General features: G+C 44.6%; 1 protein-coding gene across 2 annotated transcripts in view; it reads right to left on the reverse strand.

Annotated features, from left to right (window-relative positions):
* Positions 1 to 25469, reverse strand: part of LOC120943332 (CREB binding protein) — a 98719-nt gene that overhangs the window by 36908 nt on the left and 36342 nt on the right. For both annotated transcript variants that reach the window (XM_040356567.1, XM_040356566.1), the window contains exons 2-4: positions 22863 to 23545; positions 3852 to 4028; positions 1653 to 1902 (exon numbers count right to left, since the gene is read on the reverse strand). In XM_040356567.1, the coding sequence (XP_040212501.1) occupies positions 1653 to 1902; positions 3852 to 4028; positions 22863 to 23545 (1110 nt within the window). The remainder of the gene's footprint in view (positions 1 to 1652; positions 1903 to 3851; positions 4029 to 22862; positions 23546 to 25469) is intronic.

Raw genomic sequence — 25469 nt, forward strand, 5'->3', positions numbered from 1 at the left:
ACACATACACTTGTACATAAAAGGCCCCACTCACAGCTTTTCCAACACTACCAGGGAGGTCACCTTTTATGGGGAAATATAACATATAGAGCCATCCTATCTTCATGATATGTGACTGGTTTGCCAGATGCAATGCATAACCTTAGGCATGTCCCCTGTGACCTCCCAGAAAAACTTGCTAAGAGCCAAGCCCCGCAGGTTTTTCCCCTTACTTACCTGCTCCATGCCGCAGGACTTTGCCAAGCAAGAGGTCCAATCTTCCCCCATCTCCGTGGGGATGTCTAGACCTTCAGGCCCTGGGAACCTTCTTCTTCCATGAAGGATCCACTGTCCTGGGCCCATACAGCACCCTGGCAAACAGAAAACATTAGGCGCCCCAAAGGTTTCTAAGTTCTGGGCCCAGGGTCCAGCTCTCTTTAAAAAGAAAGCATTATGGGCTATACCCCAAGGGTTTGGGGTCCGGTTACTGACCACTTTAGCGCGCAGGCTTTTTTGGACAGAACCGGTAGCTCACCTAATCCCAAGGATGCGGAGGCAAGCTAAACCATGACTAACACCTAAGACACTGGCGTAAAAACTGAGGTACTCCTCCTATGGGAGGGGGTTATATAGGGAGGGGCATTTCCTGTTTGAAGATTGCCAGTGTCTACACCTGAAGGTACTCCATATAACCCATATAGTAATGAATGCCGCTCTGTGTCCCGTGATGTAACGATAAAGAAATACATGAAACCTTTACTGGGATGGCTTTTTTTTTTTAGCAAGTTCATAATGCTAGAGCAGGGATATGCAATTAGCGGACCTCCAGCTGTTGCAAAACTACAAGTCCCATCATGCTTCTGACTCTGGTGTCATGCTTGTGGCTGTCAGAGTCTTGCTATGCCTCATGGGAATTTTAGTTCTGCAACAGCTGGAGGTCCGCTAATTGCATATCGCCGCGCTAGAGTCTTAAAAAAAAAAAAAAGTTATACCAACTACATGCAATGCAAGACGAAAGACATGGAAGGGTCTCCAAGTGAGACTTTTCTAATGAAAATATTCTTTAGGGTTTTTAAAACATTTGCTTTAAAGGCTCAGTCGACCTGAAACCTGTTATATATATATATATATATATATATATATATTGATCAAGTTCATGTAGAATTCTTAAGCAATAAGTTTACACACCACCCGACACTTGTAAGAAGAGGAAAAAAAAATACAATGGAAAATTAACCAAAAACATCACTGCCATAACAAAGCAGAAAAGCCAAGGAAGGTGGAAGCAAGGGACTTTCCAAGTGGTAAATGGAGAAATAGAGAGAAAGGGTAACTGCTCAGATGTAGCCAAAAGAGCCTCCTCACGGATTCCAAACCATGGGTGCCGGCAATGCAATGGTAATGCAAAAATACGGAGAAAAACTTTGACAGCCGCACTCCAAAAAACGTTCCTTTTATTAAAACAGGTCACAAAAAATACATGTCACAGCAAAAAATAGAACAGAAGCCGACGCGTTTCACACTGTAGCTCGGTGCTTATTCATAGCCCGTTTTAATAAAAGGAAAGTTTTTTTGGAGTGTGGCTGTCCAAGTTTTCCCCCGTATTGGTGAATGGAGAAAGATGAGTGTTAAAGCAGTTACTACAAGGAGGTTTAGAGGTAGAAACAACTTACCTTGACAGGCCTTCCCAGCCTGGCAGTGCGTCATGTGATTAAGTACATTTTTCATGGTACGGCAGTGAGGAAGTGCACAATTCTGCATTTCACCATTTGACTGTTCTCGTCGCTGACACTTGTGTGCGTGGAGCAACAGCACCAGCTGCTGTTGGATGAGTTTGCGTTTTTCTGGGTCGGCAGTGGGGCCAGTTCCCATGGAGGGAGTTGTACCTATGCCAACCTGCTGAACTTGTGCCTGTAAAGGAGACTGCAATAGAGAAGAAAAAAAACACAAACACATTCATAATGGTACAGAACAAAAAAGCTAGATATAAAAAATTAAACAAAAAAAGTGTGATAGACACAATTGTGAAACAGGGATGTACATCAAAGCAAAGAGATGTCAAAAAGTTCAGTTGATCCCTTCCTGCCGACCGCCTCCTGGCCCTTTAGGTTTTTTTTAAGGGTTCTTGGCTGTCACGTGGTGAGAAAGCCCCTGATCGCTGGTATGCAGCAGGAGCTTTCGGGTTCACGCTGGTTACTAGGAGTCGACCGATTATCGGGGGCGGATTTCAAATTTTTCAAAAGTATCAGTCAGAAACGTACCGATATTGCTTCTACTGGGTTGTACCGGGGTGATGCCTGCTTCTGCAGGCATCACCCCAGTACCGTTCTTTAGAGCAGACGATGAGCTTTCTTGTAACATATGCAGCTAGCCAGCATACACATTTTATTACATGCAGTGGGAAGGGACATTCCCCCACTGCCAGCTGGCCTGAGACCCAAACAAAGCCGGAATCGGATCTATTAACATGGAAGCGATGTGTTGACATCACTTCCTGTTTACTGGAGCCTTAAAGACACCAGTTTTAAAAAAAATCTAAGTATTAAAAAATGCAGATATTGGCATTTTGAATGCCATCAAGGGCAGAGAAGGGGTTTGGGGTCTTATCTGCCCAACACATGTTAAAAAAAAAAAAGACACCCCCTCAAAAAAACACAGCAAAAAGAAACCTAGAACTGCTCAAAAAGCAACAGGCATAGATGTGAACCGCGCCCAAGATCCCGTTCACACTAGAGCAAAGCTTGATGCTCCAACATGCTCAAAACGCCAAATCCCATTAATTTTAATGGCCCCTATTCCCATATGAGCGCTCTGTCGCCTGAAGAAAAATGCTTATCTCTCAAAAAAGTACATGAGCTTTTTTTCAGATTACAAGCATCTTTTGGCCCACAGACTTCAATAGAAACGCCTAAAAACGGGCGACTTTAGCTTTTTCCGAGCATTTTGTCACACAGTTTCTGCTGCAGCTCTCCACCCCCAATTACCTCCACCTGGTGATTTCTATTGGCTAATCAAAAATGCCTGAAGCTGCAAAACGCTTGTAATACACTTTTAAAAACACTCAAAAACGCAAATAAAAGTCAGTAAATTGCTACACTCACGTGTGAATGCAGCCTAAGAGGCAGTCTCCCATACTTGTACATTATATCAAAGCTCTGGAGGCAGCACTGTCACACATTTTTGCTTTAAAAATATTTAAGATTGATTACAGTTGCCTCTATTCAAAAAACACAAAAAAATTCCATGGAGGATCAAGCAGCTATTCATTTCAAAATTTGTGGTAGAATAATTATAGTTCTCTATACATATAATACATTTAAAGGGGTTGTAAAGGAAAAAGTTTTTTCACCTTAATGCATTAAGGTGAAAAAACATCTGTATTAGCAACCCCCCCTTTACTTACCTGACCCTTCGAAAGTCCCGCGCCGTGAACGCGCAGGCTTCTGGGCCATCTTCCCGGCTCATTCATTGGTTCATTGAAAGCAGCGCAGCCATTGGCTTGCGCTGTTGTCAATCACATCCAATGACGCGGTGTGTCGGGGCCGAGTGATACAGTTAGCGGCTATGGCCGCTCTCTGTATCACGGGAGCACGCCCGCAAGGACTCCACACAATGCGAGGGAGCTTGCATGAATGTGTGGAGTTCTTGCGGGGAGGACCAGAGACAGCCGACGAGGGACCCCAGAAGACCAGGATCGAGGCCACTCTGTGCAAAACGAGCTGCACAGTGGAGGCAAGTATAACATGTTAGTTATTTTTTTTTTTTAATACCTTTAATGACCCTTTATTATAGGTCTCTATATTAACTTTCCAATGTAGGACTTTCTGCAAAAAAAAATTGACAGCACAGAAAATATAAAAAATACAACTTACCATGCTGGGCACATTAGGGACAGGTGAGCTTTTCATATCTGAGGGAAAGGGAGGAAGGCTGTTGGCCATGCCAGGCTTGGTGGGAAGCTGTGGATTTACCCCTTGGGCTCGAATTTGTTGTCCTGGGCCTTGGTTAAAAGTTTGTCCAAAAGGGCTGTTGTTGCTTTGAAGTCCCATCTGTAGAGGGAAAGATAAGCAAACATAAGAGCTGGAAGAAGAACCCAAAAATCCCAGATATTAAGAATGAGTAGTGTACATTAAACACAAAATTAGTGAATGGTTTTCTGGAGGGACACAGGAAGTCATTCACCTTCTGGTCAAACTTCTGCCTACAACAGGGTTTGACAAATTTGCTTTGAATCTAGGAGCCAGCTAAAAAAGTTAGGAGCCAGAAAACGCGCCCCATCCCGACGAGCTTGCGCGCAGAAGCGAACACATACGTGAGCAGCGACCGCATATGTAAACTGTGTTCAAACCACACGTGAGGTATTGCCGCGATTGGTAGAGCGAGAGCAATAATTCTAGCCCTAGACCTCCTCTGTAACTCAAAACATGCAACCTGTAGATTTTTTTAAACGTCGCCCATGAAGATTTTAAAGGGTAAAAGTTTGTTGGCATTCCAAGAAGCGGACGCAATTTTGAAGCGTGACATGTTGGGTATGAATTTACTTGGCGTAACTTTATCTTTCATAATATAAAAAAAAAATGGGGATAACTTTACTGTTGTCTTATTTTTTAATTAAAATAAGTGTAATTTTTTCCCAAAAAAGTGCGCTTGTAAGACCGCTGCGCAAATACGGCGTGACAGAAAGCATTGCAACGATCGCCATTTTATTCTCTAGGGTGTTAGGATAAAAATATATATAATGTTTGGGGGTTCTAATTAGAGGGAAGAAGATGGCAGTGAAAATAGTGAAAAATTACATTAGAATTGCTGTTTAACTTGTAATGCTTAACTTGTAATACCAACGGCCACCACCAGATGGCGCCAGCTTACACATCTGGTGGTAATAACTTGTAATACCAATGGCTCACCACCAGACCCACCAGTCGCCAGGACCCTATTTCTAGTCGCCATGGCGACGTGGCGCCCGGGATTTGTCGAGCCCTGGCCTACAAGATGACTGCACAAAGGCAAGCATAAAATGTAAGGCCAGCCCAGGATAATCTCCTACTACCAAGCATATCTCAAGTAACAAGGCAGTACCAGGGGCCTGATTATAATTAAAGGAGGGTTGGGACCCGCCCGTGTCCTGCAATGGACTCCAAGAAAAAGATTTTACGACAAGTGCAAAGAATCCCATTTTCCTTTTTTATTAAGAAATAAAATACATTTGTATTGCATTCTTCAGAATAATAAATCTTACAGAAAGTAATAATACACAACTCAGAGGTACAGCAGGTATCACAATGCTTATAGAGTAGAACAAAATCACAGCACAAGGAGGGTACAAAATAGTAAAAACGTTGATAAAGCTTATTATGTGTTAGGAGTGTGACTGGTAAACTAAAAACTCAAGAACGACACTCATTGTATTACGGGAGTCTCCCCAAACTACTTTCCATCTTGTCCACCGAGGAACAAAAAATGTCTTCACCATCAAGAAGCCCAAAATTGGGCATCAGCAATCAACCACTAACTGAGGAATACCTGCCTGTAACGCAGGGGCAGCCTGAAGGACCAAATGTCTGAAACTGGCACAAAAACCCTCACTGGGGGGGAACATAGGACCAGGAGGAAAAAACAAAAAGGAACCGTGCCGGATTACCAAAGACCATTAAAATATCGAAAGAGGAATGTCTCAACATGGGAAGGAAGCACCAAACTATAGAGCAGGGATAGATATATATAGATATATATATATATACACACATACACACACACACACACACACACAACGGATCTCAAGCTGTTGAAGAACTACAAGTCCCATGAGGCATAGCAAGACTGACAGCCACAAGCATGACACCCAGAGGCATGATGAGACTTTGTTTTGCAACTAGAGATCCGCTAATTGCATATCCCTGCTATAGACCATTAGCGTGAAGCTACTTACTATTCAAACCAGAAGGGTGAAAAAATAAAATAAAGATTACTTTACAGGGGAAAAAATGTCACAACCTGAAACCATGGTACAGGACTCCAGAAGTGCCTGACCTCTCCTGTCGTTAGGCAGGAAAAAAAGCTGAGGCTGCTAGAGCTGGGTGTGGGTTATACCCGGGGGGCCACGCCCCCTGGGAGGAGCTGCACTGAGGAATGTGTTAACACCTAAAGTGCTTTTTTTCTGCCTAAACTCTCCTAAAGGGAAGCGGATATAACCCTACTGTCAAAGGATGCGGTGTCCGTCTATGAACGGAAGAGAAAATAAAATAAAGATTACTTTACAGGGAAAAAAATGTCACAACCTGAAACCATGGTCGACAAGGTGGAGCTACCTTTTAAAAAACCAGGACTGGATTGTGGAATTGAAGAATGATGTCCTGGTAGAAGACCAGAGCGGCTGTAAGTATGGAAGGTTCTCCAAGCCCCAATTCACCTGATTCCAGAAGGAACAATGAAGCAAGAAACTCCAAAAGGCACATGGAGGAGACTGGAGCCAGGCATGCTGCTGGGTGGGCTCAGGGGGTGTGTGTCCCTCTGGGGCTCTAGAAGTGTGGTGATTTGACACTTGAGGTTGTTGGGGCTGAGGGTTTTGGTGTGCATGTGGGCTGGACTCTGCTCACCTCCCTGCTTGTATCCAGTGCCGCACACAGGGACTGGCAAGGAAGAAGGGCAAACCCAGGTGCGCACAAATCGGCTGGTGCCGAGGGAGGTGTGTGTGTGTGTGGGAGCCTTTTTGCACGGAAGGTATGCTGGGGAGGGGGCGGAGGGTGCCGGTGTGTGGAGAGGAAGAACAACTTTGGCTCTGCTGCAGGTGAGCAGCAGAGCTTGCGTTTTCTTTGCTTTTGGATGTTGGAGCTACATCTGCTCTCCGGCGCTGCATGTCTGGGGTGTCGGACACTGGGAGTTGCTCACTCCTGGCGGTAAGTGGGCTGGCAAAAGCCCAGGCACTGGGGACTCAATTTCTGGTCACTATGGAGCTCTGTATCAAGAGGCCTAAAGGAAAACTTGTTGACATTTCTTGCCTATCCTGGAGCCTACAAAAAGTAACAGGGCAAGAGGTGCGTTTGACCTCACCAAAGCCCCCCCAACAGGGCTGATTTTAAAAAAAAAAAATATATATTGCAATAAATAATTTAATAAAATGTAAATAATAATAATAATAATAATAATAATAATAATAATAATAATAATAATAATAATAATAATAAAAAAAAAACACACACACACACTGACAATGCACAATCCACTATCCCTAAGATTTTTTTTTAAAAAGCAATGTAAAAAAAAAATAAAAAAAAAAAATAGAAAAAAAAAAGGCACATGAGATTAAAAAAAAAGTATTGGTACTTGTACTCGGTTTCAAAAAAGTGATATCGGCCAACCCTAATGCCTAGTCATGTCTGTGAACGTCGGTGAGTTACAATGCCTCATGGGATGTGTAGTTCTACAACAGCTGAAGGGCCGTTATTTTAGTATCCCTGGTCCAGAGGAAGTAGCAAGAAAAAAAATACAAAAAAAAAAGTAATTGCCAATATCTGATATAGTCACATTACAATGACAGAGCAGATTGTGGGGGTGATATTGACTAGGGATAGGGAATGTTATAGAATAAATGCCATGACTTCCATTTTTTTTGGTTACAGCTGCCATCACCCTCAGAAAATACAGGTATCCAAGCTACAGAAGCCACACAAACAAGCACCCCAAACATGTATGGATTTTTACACAATAGCCTACAAAAGAGACTTCAAACTTATGAGTGCCATTTTTATTGGTATAGTTACATTAGTCCAAGCTGGGCCAATGTAAGTGGGCAAATCTCATTATGTGAAAACTGCAAACCACTGAAGTAGTCGCCACTACAATATGGATAACAGCATTTCTCCAGGTCCAATGCCAAGCAGCTGTAGCTCAGGGGGTCGCTTGTTGGGTACTGCCGCCATGTAGTTAAAGCCTTGATCTTTTTCAATGAATAGAAGGCATTCTCTGACTGAATGAGGTGAAGAGGCAGTGACCTCTCCATATTGTCCAATCAGCCATCACAACTAGATATAGAACGTACAGGTGACCATTTGAAGTGATTTGCAGCTTATGGTAAGTTATGAGATACAAATACTTGCATTGGCCGGAGATGGCCCAATGTAACCAAGCAAAAAGATAAATAAATAAAATTAAAAAAAATTGTACCAAAACGTCAGCTTTAATAAGAAGGGGAAAAAAATGACAGCCATCCATTCACACCCCATCTAGTTGAACAGAGACACAGCTGTGGAATCTCATTCTTTGAGCAACATTTAAAGCGGTATTAAAACCAAAACACTAATATTTTAGAGCTTACCCATCAGATGTGATGGCTGCATTTGTTTTATTTGGCTTTTTCCACCTCCATTTTAAACTGGTGATCTGGCCAGTAACACAACAGGTATATTTTTTCCTTTTTTCTTTGTTAGCTTGGGGGGGTCTCAACAGGGCGGCGCTGTTGGCCACCATTCTGTCCATATGGGAGCTATAGTTACCTGCTGGTCCTGAATCAGAACCCAACTTGTTGGTTTCTCTATGGTGAACCTTTCCTACTCTTCCCGTCTTTTATTTTTAGGACACACCTGACTGTATGGCTTTTTGAGCGTTTGGTTATTGTTCACATGCCAACTAGAATCCTGTGTCTATGTGTTTTTAGCTTAGTACATGCTTAATAAAGTATTTTATATAATCATATGTGTGTTTTTGACCTATAACATCCCAGCCACCCATTTTGGTCTACAGTTTGAAAATCGGTTAACCGTTCTTTTACTTTATTCCTCCATTAGGCTCGGTTCCCACCTTTGCAAGTATGTGGACCATGTTCGCTTGGGCAGAAAAGGTACATGCACCTTTTTCAAAACGCGGCCTGCAGTGAAATTGCATGGTAATTTTGACCATGCGATTTTCCTGCGGTTCCAGCAACCACAAATGTGCTGTGTTTTTACAGCAGCATGTTTTTACTATGAGTGCAGGTATCGCTGCACTCGCATAGATGTGAACTGAGCCTTAAAGCGGAGCTCCACTCTAAAGTGGAACTCACACTGATCGGAACCCTCCCCCCCTCCGGTGTCACATTTGACACCTTTCAGGGTGGAGGGGTGTGCAGATACCTGTCTAAAGAGGTATTTGCACCCACTTCCGGCCACAACGTCACCTCCCGCCCCCCCCCCCCCCCCCCCCGTGTGCTGGGAACACTTGGTTCCCAGTACACAGCGGGAGCCAATCGGCAGGCGCAGCATGACTCGGGCATGCGCCGTAGGGAACCGGGCAGTAAAGCCGGAGCGCTTCACTTCCTGGTTCCCTCACCGAGGATGGCGGGGGGGGGGGGGGGAGCAGCAGAGTGACGAGCGATCGCTCGTCCTCTGCTGCGGACGGCGCTGGACTCCAGGACAGGTAAGTGTCCTAATAATAAAAGTCAGCAGCTGCAGTATTTGTAGCTTCTGGCTTTTAATATTTATTTTTTTCACCGCACACCTGCTTTAAAGTCAAAGTGAAAGCATAGGAAAAGCATGACAAACATCCAACTGACCTCAGATGCTCAGGTACACTCGCTCCTAAGCTGGACACTGACAAAAAACAGTGAACACGTTACTCAGTTGGTGAACTTTTGCAAGGCCAGCTACTCTCCTTGGCAATAGAGTCGCCGAAAAAAAAAAAGTCAGCAACTACAAATACTGCAGCTGCTGACTTTTAATATATGGACACTTACCTGTCCGATGGTCGGCACCCAAAGCAGATCTGTCCCTTGGCTCTCGGGTGAAGGTGCCATCTTTGGTAAGGGAATTAGGAAGTGAAGCCTTGCGGTTTCACTTCCTGTTTCCCTACTGTGCATGTGCGAGTCACGCTGCGCGATACCTGCTGTCTTCTGGGACCTGTGCGTCTCCCAGAAGTCAGCGAGGGGGACAGAGGAGGTGCCGACGTGGTGACCTATGCCCGAAAGTGGGATCAAATACCTGGATTACACAGGTATCTGCCCCCTCCTCCCCCCTGAAAGGTGCCAAATGTGACACCAGAGGGGAATCCGAAAAGCGGAAGTTATATTTTTGGGTGGAACTCCGCTTTAACCACTTCAACACTTTCACCCCCTTCCTTCCTAGGTCAATTTTCAGATTTCAGTTCTGTTGCACTTTCAATAACAATTGCATGGTCATGCAACACTGTACCTATATGAAATTTGTATATTTTTTCACACAAACAGAGCTTTCTTTTGGTGGTATTTAAGCAACAGTTTATTTTTTTGCTAAACAAAAAAGACCAACATTTTAAAAACAAAAACAAACTTTTTATAGTTTCTTATAAAATGTTGCAAACAGATCATTTTTATCCTTCACTGATGGGCACCTATAGGCTGCATTGATCAGGAGGCACCGATAAGGTTGCACTGCTAGGAGGCACGGGTAGGCGACACTGAAGGGCACTGAGGGGTGGCATTTATTAGCAGTACTGATGGGCACTGAGGAGACCAATTTTTCTGTACCAGAAGCAGATTAACAGAAAAAAAAAGAAAAAGTAGATAACCGGCTTCTGATTACTTCCATAATCAGCTGTCACTGGCCGACAGCTGATCACATAGTAAAGGGTTGCTGTGATTGGACCGTTACCCTGATCTGTGATCAGCCGAGTCAAGAGGACTCAGCGATCACAGTTTCCGCCAATCATGTGCAGCGCGCGAGCATGAAAGGACGTACATGGATGCCCTCCCGGCATTTTAAGCCCATGCTGTAGCCGTCTTTCCGCTATAACGTGGGCACCAAGTGGTTAAATGCTGTCATCAAGGATGCAAAGGATTTTGGCTGCAGTAAGCAGCAGCAGACACCTTTTTACACCCAGCCCGAGCTATATGGGCTGGGTGTAACAAGAGGTCTGCTGCTGCTTACTGCAGCCAAGTGCAGGGTGTACCAAGATGGATGTTGCAGCATAGCTTTTTTTTAAATCCTGTGTCATTTTTTGCAGCATTTCAGTGCCAGCCGCCCATCAGTGCCCGCAAGTGCCAGCCGCCCATCAGTGCCCGCAAGTGCCAGCCGCCCATTAGTGCCCACCCGTCAAACTGTCACATGACTTTTGTATCGGTATCGGCGAGAACTTGGAAAAAAGTATCGGTTCTTGTACTCGGTCTTTAAAAAGTGGTATCGGGACAACCCTACTTGTATTTCATTTTAACATCCCACAAAAACTATACTGAGTTTTCCGATATCTCAGAGTGAACTCACACTAGAGCTGCACGATTCTGGAAAAAATGAGAATCGCGATTCTTTTGCTTAGAATAAAGATCACGATTCTCTTACGATTCTCAAAAGCTTTTAGAGAGGAGACTTTATTTTAAAAGGTGAGCATTTTTTCTATTTCCATACTTTTACAGGAGAGACTCTGCTGATTCTTAAAAATAGACAGTAAATATTAGCAGCTCACATTTCAGTAGATAAAAAAAAATTGCCAGTGCGACTCGTGTAAACAATTGTGGGAGCAAGGGTGCGCTGTCCGGGACCTCATTGGGAAGAAGCGCGATACTGCCAATTCACAGCATCACCATCACGTTCTTCGCTGACGTCAGTTCTGGTATCTCCGCCATATGTGTTCCACGCTGGTTCCGTCGCGGCCAACAGCTTCTCCTCTGCTCCGATACAGGCAATCTCAACATCATGCCGCAATACTAATGCCAGCATCCCGGGGACACCATTGATCGCTGCATGCTTTTTACCTCCTCAAAATGTAAGCTGACAATTTGTTTTAACCCTATAAGAATTGTTCAAATCCAGGATTGAGATCGTGGGGGGGTGGAGAATCGCGATAACGAATTTCCGAAATTAATCATGCAGCTCTAACTCACACTGGATTGTAAGAAAGTGTTCCCAAGAACACTTAAAGTGGATGTTAATCCCTCACATATACCCTGTGAAGTAAACAGCCTCAGATGATACACAGCAATGAAACAAATCTCCCTACATAAGTTTTACATGCATATCTGCTGTCTTTAGCTTTATATATTCTTTAGAAAGTTCAGATCCTGTTGGGAGATTTTCTATTCCTGTTCAGCACTGCAGGGAAGTCTGGGTATACAGCCAAGACAGCGGATTGGAGGAAAGGGACACACCCCTTCTCCTCATAGGTAGAGACTTTCAGATCTGTTCCTTGAATAGCTTTCTGCTAATCTATTTGTAGCATCCTCCCTAACACAAAACGCTGGCTGCTTTTATCAGTTGGAGAACTTGTCAGAAGTTATCAGGCTGATAACAGAACAACACTACAGGACTCAGATAAGAAAAAATACTGCAGATATATGTGCCCAGCTCAAATTTCATGAAATCGGGTTTACACCCACTTTATACGTCGGTATTTTGACGCCGATTACCGTTATGTCAGCAGATAGCTGCCATAATAACCCTGGTATTTTTAAAAACTGTGGGCTGACCGCTTTCAGATAAAAGTGGTGTCTGCAGCGGATTTGCCGCAAGATCACATTCAGCGGTGGCGGGGGAGACGATTCAGTCCACCACTTATCAGAGTTGTCGGTAGCGGCGGAGACAATCCAGTCCTTTCCCTTTAGGCTGCATTCACACCTGAGCGTAGGTAGTTTGGTCGTTTTTTCCGGCGTTTTGTCGCGCTTATTTGCGCGTTTGCATACAGCGTCGTCCGACGTTTTTGCACTTCGTTTTTTATTTTAGCCAATAGGAAAAATTATCATCTTTTCATCACTTTTTGCTATGTTGGTAGATTTTTATCTTCTGCCTGGGTGAAATGTTCTATTGATTAAAGCGACAAAAACGCCCGTTGCCGCGCTAGTCGCTTGAATCAAGCGTTTCCATTACTTTCTATGGGAAATAGAAACGCTCAAAAACGCCCAAACCACCCGATTCGCGCGGGGGTCCGGAACTTGTTTGAGCTTCAGGCGTTTTGGAGTGGAGATGTGAACCATCTCCATAGGGAATAATGTATTTTTTCCCCCTCTAGCGTTTTTGAGCGTCGCGCTTCAGGCGACAAAATGCTCAGGTGTGAATGCAGTCTTAGAAGCATGAAGTTGAGTGAGGGAATTTCCGCCCAATGGTCTTAAAGGGGAATTTTTTGTTTTTGTTGAAGAAGTGCCCCGTTCCTTTGGTGCTTGCATGCAGAAGCATACGCAAGTCACGCCCCCATATGTAAACGGCATTCAAACCAGGGCTGTGGAGTCGGAGTCGAGGAGTCGGGGGAAATTTTGGGTACCTGGAGTCGGAGTCGGCAAACAATGCACCGACTCCGACTCCTACTAAATTTAGATTGGAATTTAAAAAAAAAAAAAGCAAGTTTAAATGTCCCAATTCACAAAAAGTTATAATTAATGACTTCTCTACTGTAAGAATAAAGACCAATGCATGCAGTGCCTCACGTAACCGCAAAACGAACACGTTAAGTGACCGTGAAGAAGCATGCTTTTCATGTGCTTCACTATATGGCACGCAACGCACAATTAGGAGCTGCAATACTTATACTTTCCATAGTGTTGTGTTCTGCTTTTACAGGGAACGCATGTTAGAGAACCAGTAAGTGTCCAAATAAAAAAATTCCAACAGGAGTTTTATAAAGCACTAAAAGAAGTTGAAAAGTATGATCGCTCATCAAAACTTACTGTTGAAGAAGCCATCCTTGTTTATCCAGAGATCGTTAGTGATGTGGCCAGAATAGTTACTGCAATGCCACCCACCCAAGTCAGTGTCGAAAGATTATTTTCAGCCCTAAAAATAATAAAGTCTGACTTAAGAGCCTCTATGAAAGAGGATCTGGCAGAGGCAATTCTCTTCCTTAGAACTCTACATTGAATTGATTTGCATTTGCTAAGCCTAGAACTACATTTCAAGATTAATATAAACCATTTCTAGGTTTTGCAGATTTTGTTTTTGGTTCATTATAGATAAGCTTTGTTTTTGTTCTAAAACAACCAAATAATGTGGTTTGTATTTTTGAACTGGTAAAGATCCTGTTCCTGATGTTTATGCCTGCTGCTACTATCCAGTCACTTGATTGTTTTCATTGGGTTTGTCTTTTGCTTAAACTGTGCAATACAGTAGACTGTTGGCTTCCCAGCCAGTAGTCCTGTGGTAGGTTGCGTTTCTTTCACTCAAGGAATGTATAAAATACATTCGCATATTAATACAGAGGAGTCGGAGAGTCGGAGTCGGGGTCGGAAGTACATAAAACTGAGGAGTCGGAGTCGAAACATTTATCTACCGACTCCACAGCCCTGGTTCAAACCACACATGCGAGGCATCTCTAGTATCGTTGGCAATAATTCTAGCAAAAGACTTTCTCTGCAACTCAAAACTGGTAGCCTGTAGACATTTTTTAACTTTGCCTATGGAGATTTTTAAGCCATTCCACGAGTTGGCGCATTTTTGAAGCATGACATGTTGGGTATCAATTTACTCTGCATATCTTTCACAATATAAGAAAAAAAATTGGGCTAATTTAACAGTTTTCTTATTTTTTAATTCAAAAAAGTTATTCCGTATAAGGGGGGCTGGTGGGGGAGCTCCACACAGGTGTTTTTTTTTTTTTTTTTACCTTAACCGCTTAAGCCCTGGACCATTTTGTTGCTAAATGCCTAGGCCAGGTTTTGCGATTCGGCACTGCGTCGCTTTAACAGACAATTGCGCGGTCGTGCGACGTGGCTCCCAAACAAAAATGGCGTCCTTTTTTCCCCACAAATAGAGCTTTCTTTTGGTGGTATTTGATCACCTCTGCGGTTTTTATTTTTTGCACTATAAACAAAAATAGAGCGACAATTTTAAAAAAAATGCAATATTTTTTACTTTTTGCTATAATAAATATCCCCCAAAAATATATATATAAAAAAAAATTTTCCTTAGTTTAGGCCGATACATATTCTACCTATTTTTGGTAAAAAAAATTAAAAAAAAAAAAATCGCAATAAGCGTTTATCGATTGGTTTGCGCAAAATTTATGGCGTTTACAAAATAGGGGATAGTTTTATTGCATTTTTTTTTTTTTTTTTTGGTTTTACTACTAATGGCGGCGATCAGCGATTTTGACCGTGACTGCGACATTATGGTGGACACTTCGGACAATTTTGACACATTTTTGGGACCATTGTCATTTTCACAGCAAAAAATGCATTTAAATTGCATTGTTTACTGTGAAATTGACAGTTGCAGTTTGGGAGTTAACCACAGGGGGCGCTGTAGGAGTTAGGGTTCACCTAGTGTGTGTTTACAACTGTAGGGGGGTGTGGCTGTAGGACTGACATCATTGATCGTGTCTCCCTATAAAAGGGATCACTTGATCGATGCAGCCGCCACAGTGAAGCACGGGGAAGCCGTGTTTACATACGGCTCTCCCCGTTCTTCAGCTCCAGGGAGCGATCGCGACGGAGCGGCTATAAACGAATAGCCGCGCAGTCGTCTCGGATCGCTCCCCGCGGGTATCCGACCGCCGCATGTAGCGGGGGTGGGGGGGTTTCCCGATCGGACCCGCGGAAAGGCATGGACGTACATGTACACCCATATGCCTGTACGTGCCATTCTGTGGACGTACATATACATGCGGCGGTCGGCAAGTGGTTAATGCATCAAGGTAAAAATCCTTTGGCCTTTAGAACCACTTGAATTACTCGGACCTGACATTCGTCACCATATCATTATGCAGATCCTTTACAGTCATTGTAGAGGACTTCAAACAGTGGAAGCAATCGTTTTACAAACAGAACCAGAATCAATGAAATTTAGGGTAATTTATTCACAAACAGATGAGTCCTTGTTGACCAAGGCTTCAGCTGGTATAAAAGCAGTGTGCAAAGCAATGGTTAGGCCTTGTGCACATGGGCATATGAACGTATGCTTCAATCATGCTGGATTTTTTCCATTGCCAGACCTTTGCAGAAAAAAAAAAAAGCTGTTGCTCATCTACGTGCATTTATTGCGTGTATGGTGTCAAGCGTAAATGTATTCTACTGTGTAGAATATTCATTTATTTTGGCCATCTAAATAAATTTACACTCATACTAGATCGGCGTGATTAGTAGTTAAAGAATTGAGATCACAATTCTATCCCCCTCCCGATCTTAAAGCATTTCCCTGATTCAGTGCAGAGAGTTCTATGCTCAAGCTGCCAAAAAAATAAATACAGGGGGGGGGGGGGGAGTTTCTCACAACAGCGCTAAAGAGAAACATTGTAACAAAGTTCTTTTAGATCAAAAAGGTATGAACTTCTGTCTGTAAATTAAGTCAGATTAACCACTTCCCAACCAGCCGCCACACATTTACTGTGACAGAATGGCGAAACAACGTTATCTTACGTCGCATCGCCTTTTGGCCACTAGGGGGGGCCCACGTGTCTGCGTCTCGCTGTCAAAACCGATGCGAGCGCGATGATTGCCGAGCACCCACAATCACGCATGACAGAGCGAGAACTGGGATCTGTGTGTGTAAACCAGGGTTTGAGAAATTTGCTTGGAATCTAGGAGCCAGAAAATGCACCCCGTCCCGACGAGCTCGCGCACAGAAGCGAACACATACGTGAGCAGCGCCCGCATATGTAAACGGTATTCAAACCACACAAGTGAGGTATCGCTGCGATCGGTAGAGCGAGAGCAATAATTCTAGCCCAAGACCTCCTCTAACTCAAAACATGCAACCTGTAGCTTTTTTTAAATGTCGGTGCATATTAGCTCATTATGACTTTTGCCTTGCAGGAGAAAAAATTAATTACATTTTGATGCGGGTTTACAACCGCTTTAAAATATACTAACATCATTCTTAGCGGGACACAAAGATAACAGAAAAGCTGTGTGAATTAGCCCTTTTTTTTTTACATTTTGAACAAAAACATTTTATATATAAAAAAGTACCGTATATATTTTAGAAGGGATTAAAACAATACAGGGTTACAATTTGTTATTTTTTTTATTAAAGGGGCAGGGAAGCCGGCAGCTGTCTCTCCCTGCAGCAGCTAAAGTCGGCGGGGAGGGAAACCAGTTTTCAGCTGCTGCAGAGAGCCGCACAGGGCATCCTGTAATTGCCCCTCTGTCCAACCACACCGATTCCCTCTGCTGTTTGGGCCCCCGTGTGCCCGGGGCCCCCTATTTTTTAGTACCGAAGTTTGGTGCCATTCCACGCGTGTGTGCAAATTTTGAAGTGCGACATGTTAGGCATCTATTTACTCGGTGTATCATCTTTCACATCATGCAAAAAAATTGGGCTAACTTTAACTTGTTATAAAAAAAATTTAAGCATGAAACTTTTTCTTTTTTGGAAAAAAACTTGTTTGAAAAAATGCTGCGCAAATACAGCGAGATAAAAAGTTGAAATGACAGACATCTTATTCTTTAGGGCACAGGTGTCAAACTGGCGGCCCTCCAGCTGTTGCAGAACTACAAATCCCACAAGGCATTGCAAGGCTGACAGCTACAAGCATGACTTCCACAGGCAGAGGCATGATGGGACTTGTAGTTCTGCAATATATGGAGGGCCACCAGTTTGACACCCCTGCTCTAGGTAGGGTGTCTGCTGGAAAAAATAAAAAACAATGTATATAATTTCTAGCAAAAAAAAAACAAAAGCAGAGTAATGTCAGAATTGGTCTGGGTGGCAATTGGTTAATAATACTTTAAAGTCAGCGCTAGTAGCTTCCATTTTTCCATTCTTACAGTTCCCTTTAACAAGCATACCCATTTAGATTTTTTTAAACCCGTTCGGATCCATTCATACCCATATGACGTCTGTGTTAAAGTAGCCCATTTATTTGAATGGGCTGCCAATGCACCATTTATTGTAATGCAGCGGTAGTTACAGCACGTAGCGAGTCACTCCAACACAGGTACGTTTATTTAGCGAGTTTAGGTGAAAGTGAATGGCTGCGTGCCTGCTGCGATGTCGCAACACCAAAACGGCTTTCAGGAAAAAGAATTGCCAGTCTGCGTTTGACCAGTTGGTATGGGCACTTTTTCTTTATCCTCGGTTCAGTAAAAGATGGCAGCACAAAGGTCTTCACTTGCTGTATATAAAAATGGCAGCTCTGTGCTTTTTAGTAATTTAAAGACACACATAGGGACTGATCACACAAATAAAGCAGCTTCTCAAAATGCAAAAAAAAAACAAAAAAAAAAAACACAACATTTAGCAGTACAAAACATATCACAGCTACTAAATGGCAAACACACACAGAGCAACCAACAAACGCAGCTCTAGCAACCAAGACAAGAAACCACACGAATACAGCGAGGAGGCAGGGAACTCTGTAGGGGGGTCCGAAACCATCTCCTGAAGACCGTCTAAAATCTATACTGGGCTGATAGGGGAAAAGTACAAATCTGTTGCCATTGGCTACCAGCTTTCATCTGCTAAAACTACACAGGGAAATCAATCAAGTTGACAAGATGCTACATGCGAGATCAAATCCTACACACACTGGGGGGGGAGTTCCAGCCCTTTAGTGTTTATTAAAAGTCAGCAGCTACAAAAAGTGTAGCTGCTGACTTTTAATAAACAGACACTTACCTGCGCCACGGTCCAGCAGCGTAGCCACCCGGAGCTCCACTCCTCTCCGGCCGGCACCTCCATTCGTAGTGTGGGCACCCGGCCGTGACATCTTTAAGCTTCACAGCCGGGTACTCACTACGCATGCGCTCTATGAATGGACAGGCAATCTCCTGGGACTCGTAACGTGTCCCTGGAGATCGCTTAAAGGGAGGGGGGCGGCCTAAGGCAAGAAGAAAAGTTGCCGAGGCGGTCCCTGGGCGGAAGGAGGAAGTTGGACAGGAAGTCCCACTACTACCGAAGCCCCCACTCCCACCCCCCCCCCCAAAAAAAATGTACATGCTAAATGTGGCATGTAAGGGGGCGAGGAGTGCTTAAAGCGGAAGTTCCACTTTTGGGTGGAACTCCGCTTTAAAGGGGTTGTAAAAGGTAAAACATTTTTTTTCCTAAATATCTTCCTTTACCTTAGTGCAGTCCTCCTTCACTTACCTCATCCTTCCATTTTGCTTTTAAGGGCCCTTTCACACGCACGGACAAACGGTCCGTTTACGGACTTGTAATGTATCCCTATGGGATTGCAGACGTTAGCGGATGATGCATCCGCTAACGTCCGCAACCATCCGCAAAGATCCGCTTTTGCGGACGGAAGAAAACCCTATTTTTGTTCTGTCCGGCGGAACGGATCGGATGAATACGGACAGACGGTCCGTATTCATCCGATTCCCCATAGGGGAGAGCAGAGGAGAGACAGGGCGGTCTCTGCACTGTGTGCGGGGACCGCCCTGTCCGCCGACAGCTCAGCGGGGATTAACGGAGGAATCCCCGCTGGGGCTAACGGAGGGGATCAATACGGATCTGCTCCGTGTGAAAGAGCCCAAAATGTCCTTATTTCTTCTGAGAAATCCTCACTTCCTGTTCTTCTGTCTGTAACTCCACACCGTAATGCGAGGCTTTCTTCCTGGTGTCGAGAAAGCCTCTTGAGGGGGCGCGCAGGAAAGTCAGAACGCCCACTAACACACAGCTCTCTTCGCCATCTGCAAAGTAGAGAGTGTCCTGACACTCCTGTTCGCCTCCTCAAGAGGCTTTCTCCACACCAGGGAGAAAGCCTTGCATTACTGTGTGTAGTTACAGACAGAAGAACAGGAAGTGAGGATTTCTCAGAAGAAATAAGGACATTTAAAAGCAAAATGGAAGGATGAGGTAAGTGAAGGAGGACTGCACTAAGGGAAAGGAAGCTATTTAGGGAAATTATTTTTTAACTTTACAACCCCTTTAAATCCATACAGTGTCATACAAAGGTGAATGTTATTACATTCATTTATATTGACTTCCAATCTTTCTCAGACTCCACCAAAGACTATGTTGCAGTGCTCTGTAGTCCCATCCTGGAGCACTTTTCTCTGCATTATCCTGAATATTAAGGCTTGGATTCAAAACGCATCAGATTTGCATTTATGTGAACCGAGCCTAAAGGATCAGCCCCACCCAATGTCAATCTCCTTGTGGTGCATACTGAAACATTAGGCCAGCCATAGGTGGTTTAAATCTCAGCCAGTTCAGCAGGAACCACTATATGGGCAGCCAGAATGTACCATGTTGATCGATCAACCAGCCTGCCAGATTTTGCATGCGATTACTTTAGTGGCCCATATACCCGCTAGTAAAAATTACTAGGGACGCACCAATATCGATACCGAGTATTTGCACAAGCACCGGTTAAAAAAGAAAGGAAAATAAAAATAAAAAATTGATGCAACTATAATAATCACTGGTCGTTTCCCGGCGGGTCGGCTTCCCCGCTCCCCCAGCTGGGAGAACACATCGGCTCGGCAGGAGGGATTCCCATGTCAACACTGTTCGTGTTAAAGGGGAAATCGAGCAAATTTGCACTGTGTACAGTTAGCAACCGCCCTATAGACGAAATATGTCTACAAGGCGGTTGCTTAACTCTGGGAGGGCGTCAATGTACGTCCTCCCAGAATCGCGCTCCCTGTGGGGCGCGCACACGGGAGTCTCCGTGACCGCCGGATCACGGTAAATCGCCGCTGATAGCGGCGATTTACCACGTGATCGCTCCGTCCAATGACGGAGCGATCATTAGTAAACAAACCGGCGTCATGTGATGACGCCGGTTCCTCCCTCTCCTCTCTGTACCGAACAGTACAGTGTGAGAGAGGATTGGGGAGAGAGCGGAAGCAGCAGCTGCTGCTGCTGCTGCTGCGGGCTGGATCTGTGACACATGCAGTCACAGATCCAGCCATCGATCCCTCCCTGTGCCACACTCTGCAGTACCAGCCACACTCTGCAGTACCAGCCACACTCTGCAGTGCCCCCACAGCCACACTCTGCAGTGCCCCCACAGCCACACTCTGCAGTGCCCCCACAGCCACACTCTGCAGTGCCCCCACAGCCACACTCTGCAGTGCCCCCACAGCCACACTCTGCAGTGCCCCCACAGCCACACTCTGCAGTGCCCCCACAGCCACACTCTGCAGTGCCCCCACAGCCACACTCTGCAGTGCCCCCACAGCCATACTCTGCAGTACCAGCCATACTCTGCAGTACCAGCCATACTCTGCAGTACCAGCCATACTCTGCAGTACCAGCCATACTCTGCAGTACCAGCCATACTCTGCAGTACCAGCCATACTCTGCAGTACCAGCCATACTCTGCAGTACCAGCCACACTCTGCAGTACCAGCCACACTCTGCAATGCCCCCACACTCTGCAATGCCCCCACAATACCCCACAATACCCTGCAACGTCGTCTATGGGGATTTTTAAGTAGCAAAGTTTGGCGCCATTCCACGAGCGTGTGCAATTTTGAAGGGTGACATGTTGGGTATCTATTTACTCGGCGTAACTTCATCTTTCACATTTATGCAAAAAAATGAAGAAAAAATACTAAATTTGCCAAATTTTATAACAGAAACAAAGAAAAATTATTTTTTTTTACAGAATTTTCATTTTTTCTTTTATAGCGCAAAAAATAAAAAACCCAACGGTGATTAAATACCACCAAAAGAAAGCTCTATTTGTGTGAAAAAAAGGACGAAAATTTCATTTGGGTACAGTGTTGTATGACTGAGTAATTGTCATTCAAATTGTGAGAGCACCGAAAGCTGAAAATTGGTCTGGTTATTAAGGGGGTTTACGTGCCCAGTGGTCAAGTGGTTAAACCACCTCAGTCTCTCTGGGACTTGACTGGAGAAATCCCTATACCCAATTCTATGGGTCTACAACCCAGCCGTGCCCATAGTGAGGGTTTCCCACTCTCTGCAACGGATGTTTTTAGTTTAGAACATATAAAATGCTACTAAAAAAGCTTGAGCAGAAAAAAGGTGAATAGGAACATCCAAATTTCCATGGTGGACAGGAACAGTCTGCAGATATAGAAGTGAAATTTCACTGTTGTGATTTTAAAAGGCAAATGAAAAACAGCAGCCAACTAAGGGCCCTTTCACACGTACGGACCGTATGTCCGCATTTTCATCCGTCCGTTGCGGATGAAAACGGAACATACATGGGTCCCTATGTGATTACGGGTGTCAGCGGATGACCATCCGCTGACACCCGTAATTTGTCCGTATTTGCGGACGGCACATTTGCGGACGGAAGAAAATCCTATTTTTCTTCCGTCTGCCGGATCGGATGAACACGGACATACGGACCGTGTTCATCCGATCCCCATAGGGGAGAGCGGAGAAAAAAGACAGGGCGGTCCCTGCACAGCTCAGCAGGGATTTTACGGAGGATCCCCGCTGAGCTTTTGCAGACACACGGAGGCGGATCATTACTGATCCGCCCGTGTGAAAGGGCCCCTAGCCCACCAGACTCTGCCCATAAAAACACCATTATTGGATGCAATGGTCCTTTAATTGCCAAATCGAATGGATAGACTGGTAAAAAAAAGTGACTAAAGTGTCACCTGCACAGAATTCCCACCATGTAAAAGATGTGACAATATATCCAGAGCCTCCGGTTCTAAACCACCATTCTGCTTCTTGACAGCAGCTACAAGTAGTCGGCATCTTTGGGTGTGTATAAGAACTGCTCCTCCATCATACACTCTTGCTGGTCCACATGTCACCACAGGACATACGAGCCAGCAGAAGAAACCATAGCGTGCAGCAGGGGTAACATGCATTCAACCCACCCGAAGTGTCAAATACCTGCAGTGGCCTTGGAGAAGGAAATCATTGGTGTTTCAACACTGGAAAGGTAAATAGTCACCGTTTTTACAAGGTGTGCTGTCCCTTTTAAAAGGTCTTGCCAGAATGTATATAAACAAGGAAACTGAAAGGTCATATTTATACAGCAAAACAATGACATTTTTTAATTAAACTGGAGTTTCCAATTGTAGATGTCGTTTTGCACTGTAATAGTAAACCAAGTATACAAAGCCATGGTAAAGCAGCACATACCTTGGACATGGGTCCTGTCTGGGCAGTGGTCATGCCTGTGTGTTGTGGCATTGCTGTCGTCCCTTGTGTCAATGTTTCTGCAAGGACGCTACCTGGGGCGGTCTGTAAAGTAGAAGTATTGTACTGTAGACCTGCACCCCGACCTCGGCTTCCAGGTCCCAGCGAGCCATTCAGGACTTGTCCCTGTGCAGGCTGGCCTTGGCTCATTAGTGCATGCCCAGAATTGTTATTCATCAGTGCTTGGTGCCCTTGGTTGAAGTTAGAGTTGATGCAGAGTCCTGCAGAGGCCTGTTGAGCAGCTGGGCTGCCTGCCACCATGCCGACTTGTTTTTGCGACTGGGACGAGGGTGCAGATGGACCAGGCGTGCCAGTAGCTGGTTTATTTAATCCAGACGGTGGGGTGCCAGATAGTCCTTGGTTAAGTGGGCTCTTGTTGAGACCGCCCAAGTTGCCAAGGCCTGGGCTGTTTTGCTGGCCCTGGCCTCCCATGCTTTGTTGCACAGGGCTACCTGAACCTCCTCTTCCCATGCCAGCGCCCAGCCCTGGATTTCCTCCACGAAGGAGATCGGACAGCTGCTTGTTCTGGGAAGCTGCATCTTGTCCTAGCCCTCCACCCAAGAGGTTCAAATCTCCATTGGGAATTAGTTCATCAGGGAGGTCATTTTCCAAGTCAAAGAAGAATTCTGGAAAGAAAAGAAAAAAAACAAAGTTAACACAAAAGATACTATGGAGCTGATCTAAATCTTCAACTATGGTAAAACAGGACTACTGTCAACAACAACCAATTAGGAGGACAGTTTTATTTTCTAGTTCACACCAAAAAACTGACCATTAAAGTTTTTAGCAGTGAGCAGCTTTCATCAATTCATCTTGTATATAGACCAGGGCTCGACAAAATCCGGGCGCCAGGTCGCAATTGCGACAAGAAATCGTGACCTGGGGCCCGTGCCCGCCGGTAATTGAGGTCGCGGCTTTGCGGCCTAGAAGTCTGCGGCCTTAATTACCGGCCATCACGCGATCATGTGGCGGGGAGGTGGGGGCGCACGGAGGCACAGGATCCGGTGTCTCCGTGCGCCCCCACCTCCACGCAATCGCGGCGGGCCCGCAACGGCCGGTAATTTAGGCCACGGCTTTGCAGCCTTGTGAAGGCCCAAGATTCCTTCTGTGACCTGGCGCCATCTGGTGGTGGCCGTTGGCATTACAAGTTAAACAGCAGTTCTAATGTGTGTTTTTTTTTACTGTTTTCACTGCCATCTCCTTCCCTCTAATTAGAACCCCCAAACATTATGTATATTTTTTTATTCTAACACCCTAGAGAATAAAATGGCGATCGTTGCAATACTTTGTCACGCCGTATTTGTGCAGCGGTCTTACAAGCGCACTTTTTTGGGAAAGAAATTACACTTTTTTTCATTAAAAAATAAAAAAACAGTAAAGTTATCCCCATTTTTTTTTTTATATTATGAAAGATAATGTTACACCGAGTAAATTCATACCCAACATGTCACGCTTCAAAATTGCGTCCGCTCGTGGAATGCCGACAAACTTTTACCCTTTAAAATCTTCATAGACGACGTTTAAAAAAATCTACAGGTTGCATGTTTTGAGTTACAGAGGAGGTCTAGGGCTAGAATTATTGCTCTCGCTCTACCAATCGCGGCGATACCTCACATGTGTGGTTTGAACACCGTTTACATATGCGGGCGCTGCTCACGTATGCGCTCGCTTCTGCGCGCAAGCTCGTCGGGACGGGGTGCGTTTTCTGGCTCCTAACTTTTATCTGGCTCCTAGATTCCAAGAAAATTTGTCAAACCCTGATCTAGACAGACAACTAAAAGACATCATTAGGCCACAACCATTTTAGTTCGACTGACCTCCTAAAAACGGTAGAATTCTTCAACAGAAAAACCACCAGCTCCCCCTGCAAGTTGCTGGCATCAGGGTTTGACAAAAGGAGACTTTATAAAGGTCAGAGTTAGGACTGCAGTACACAGAGTGCCTTGACGGGGCCTGCAGCTTACACAGGAATTTGCAAATGCGTGCAACTAAACCTCTGTTTTTAATGCATACAGCAAGACGGGTTAATTTGGTTTGTTGCTTTTTGGTTGGTAACTTTGAGCCTGGTTATTATGGAAAAAAATTTTGCCCAATGACCGGACCATTTTTTTGCGATTTGGCACTGCGTCGCTTTAACGGACAATTGCGCGGTTGTGCGACGATGTGTTGATCATCTCTGCGATTTTTCTTTTTTTGCACTATAAACAAAATAAGAGAGTGTAAAAAAAAAAAAAAGGAATATTTTTTAATTTTTGCTGTCACTAGGCAGAACAGGGAGATGCTATGTTTACATAGTGTCACGAACAGGGGGCCTCCAACGAATGTGTGGGGCACATTCACGGAGTACGTGGCGGGCACGCGCCCCGCACGCTACACATGAAATTAAAGATGACGTACATGTACGCCCATATGCCCACTGCTGCCATTGTGCCGACGTATATTGGCACGCATCAGTCGGCAGGTGGTTAAAGACTAAGCCCTTTTCTGACACTTGCTTACAAGTTAAAATCAGTATTTTTTTGCTAGAAAATTAATTAGAACCAGGGCTGC

Source organism: Rana temporaria, chromosome 6 (assembly GCF_905171775.1).
Source record: "Rana temporaria chromosome 6, aRanTem1.1, whole genome shotgun sequence".
Lineage (NCBI taxonomy): Eukaryota > Metazoa > Chordata > Amphibia > Anura > Ranidae > Rana > Rana temporaria.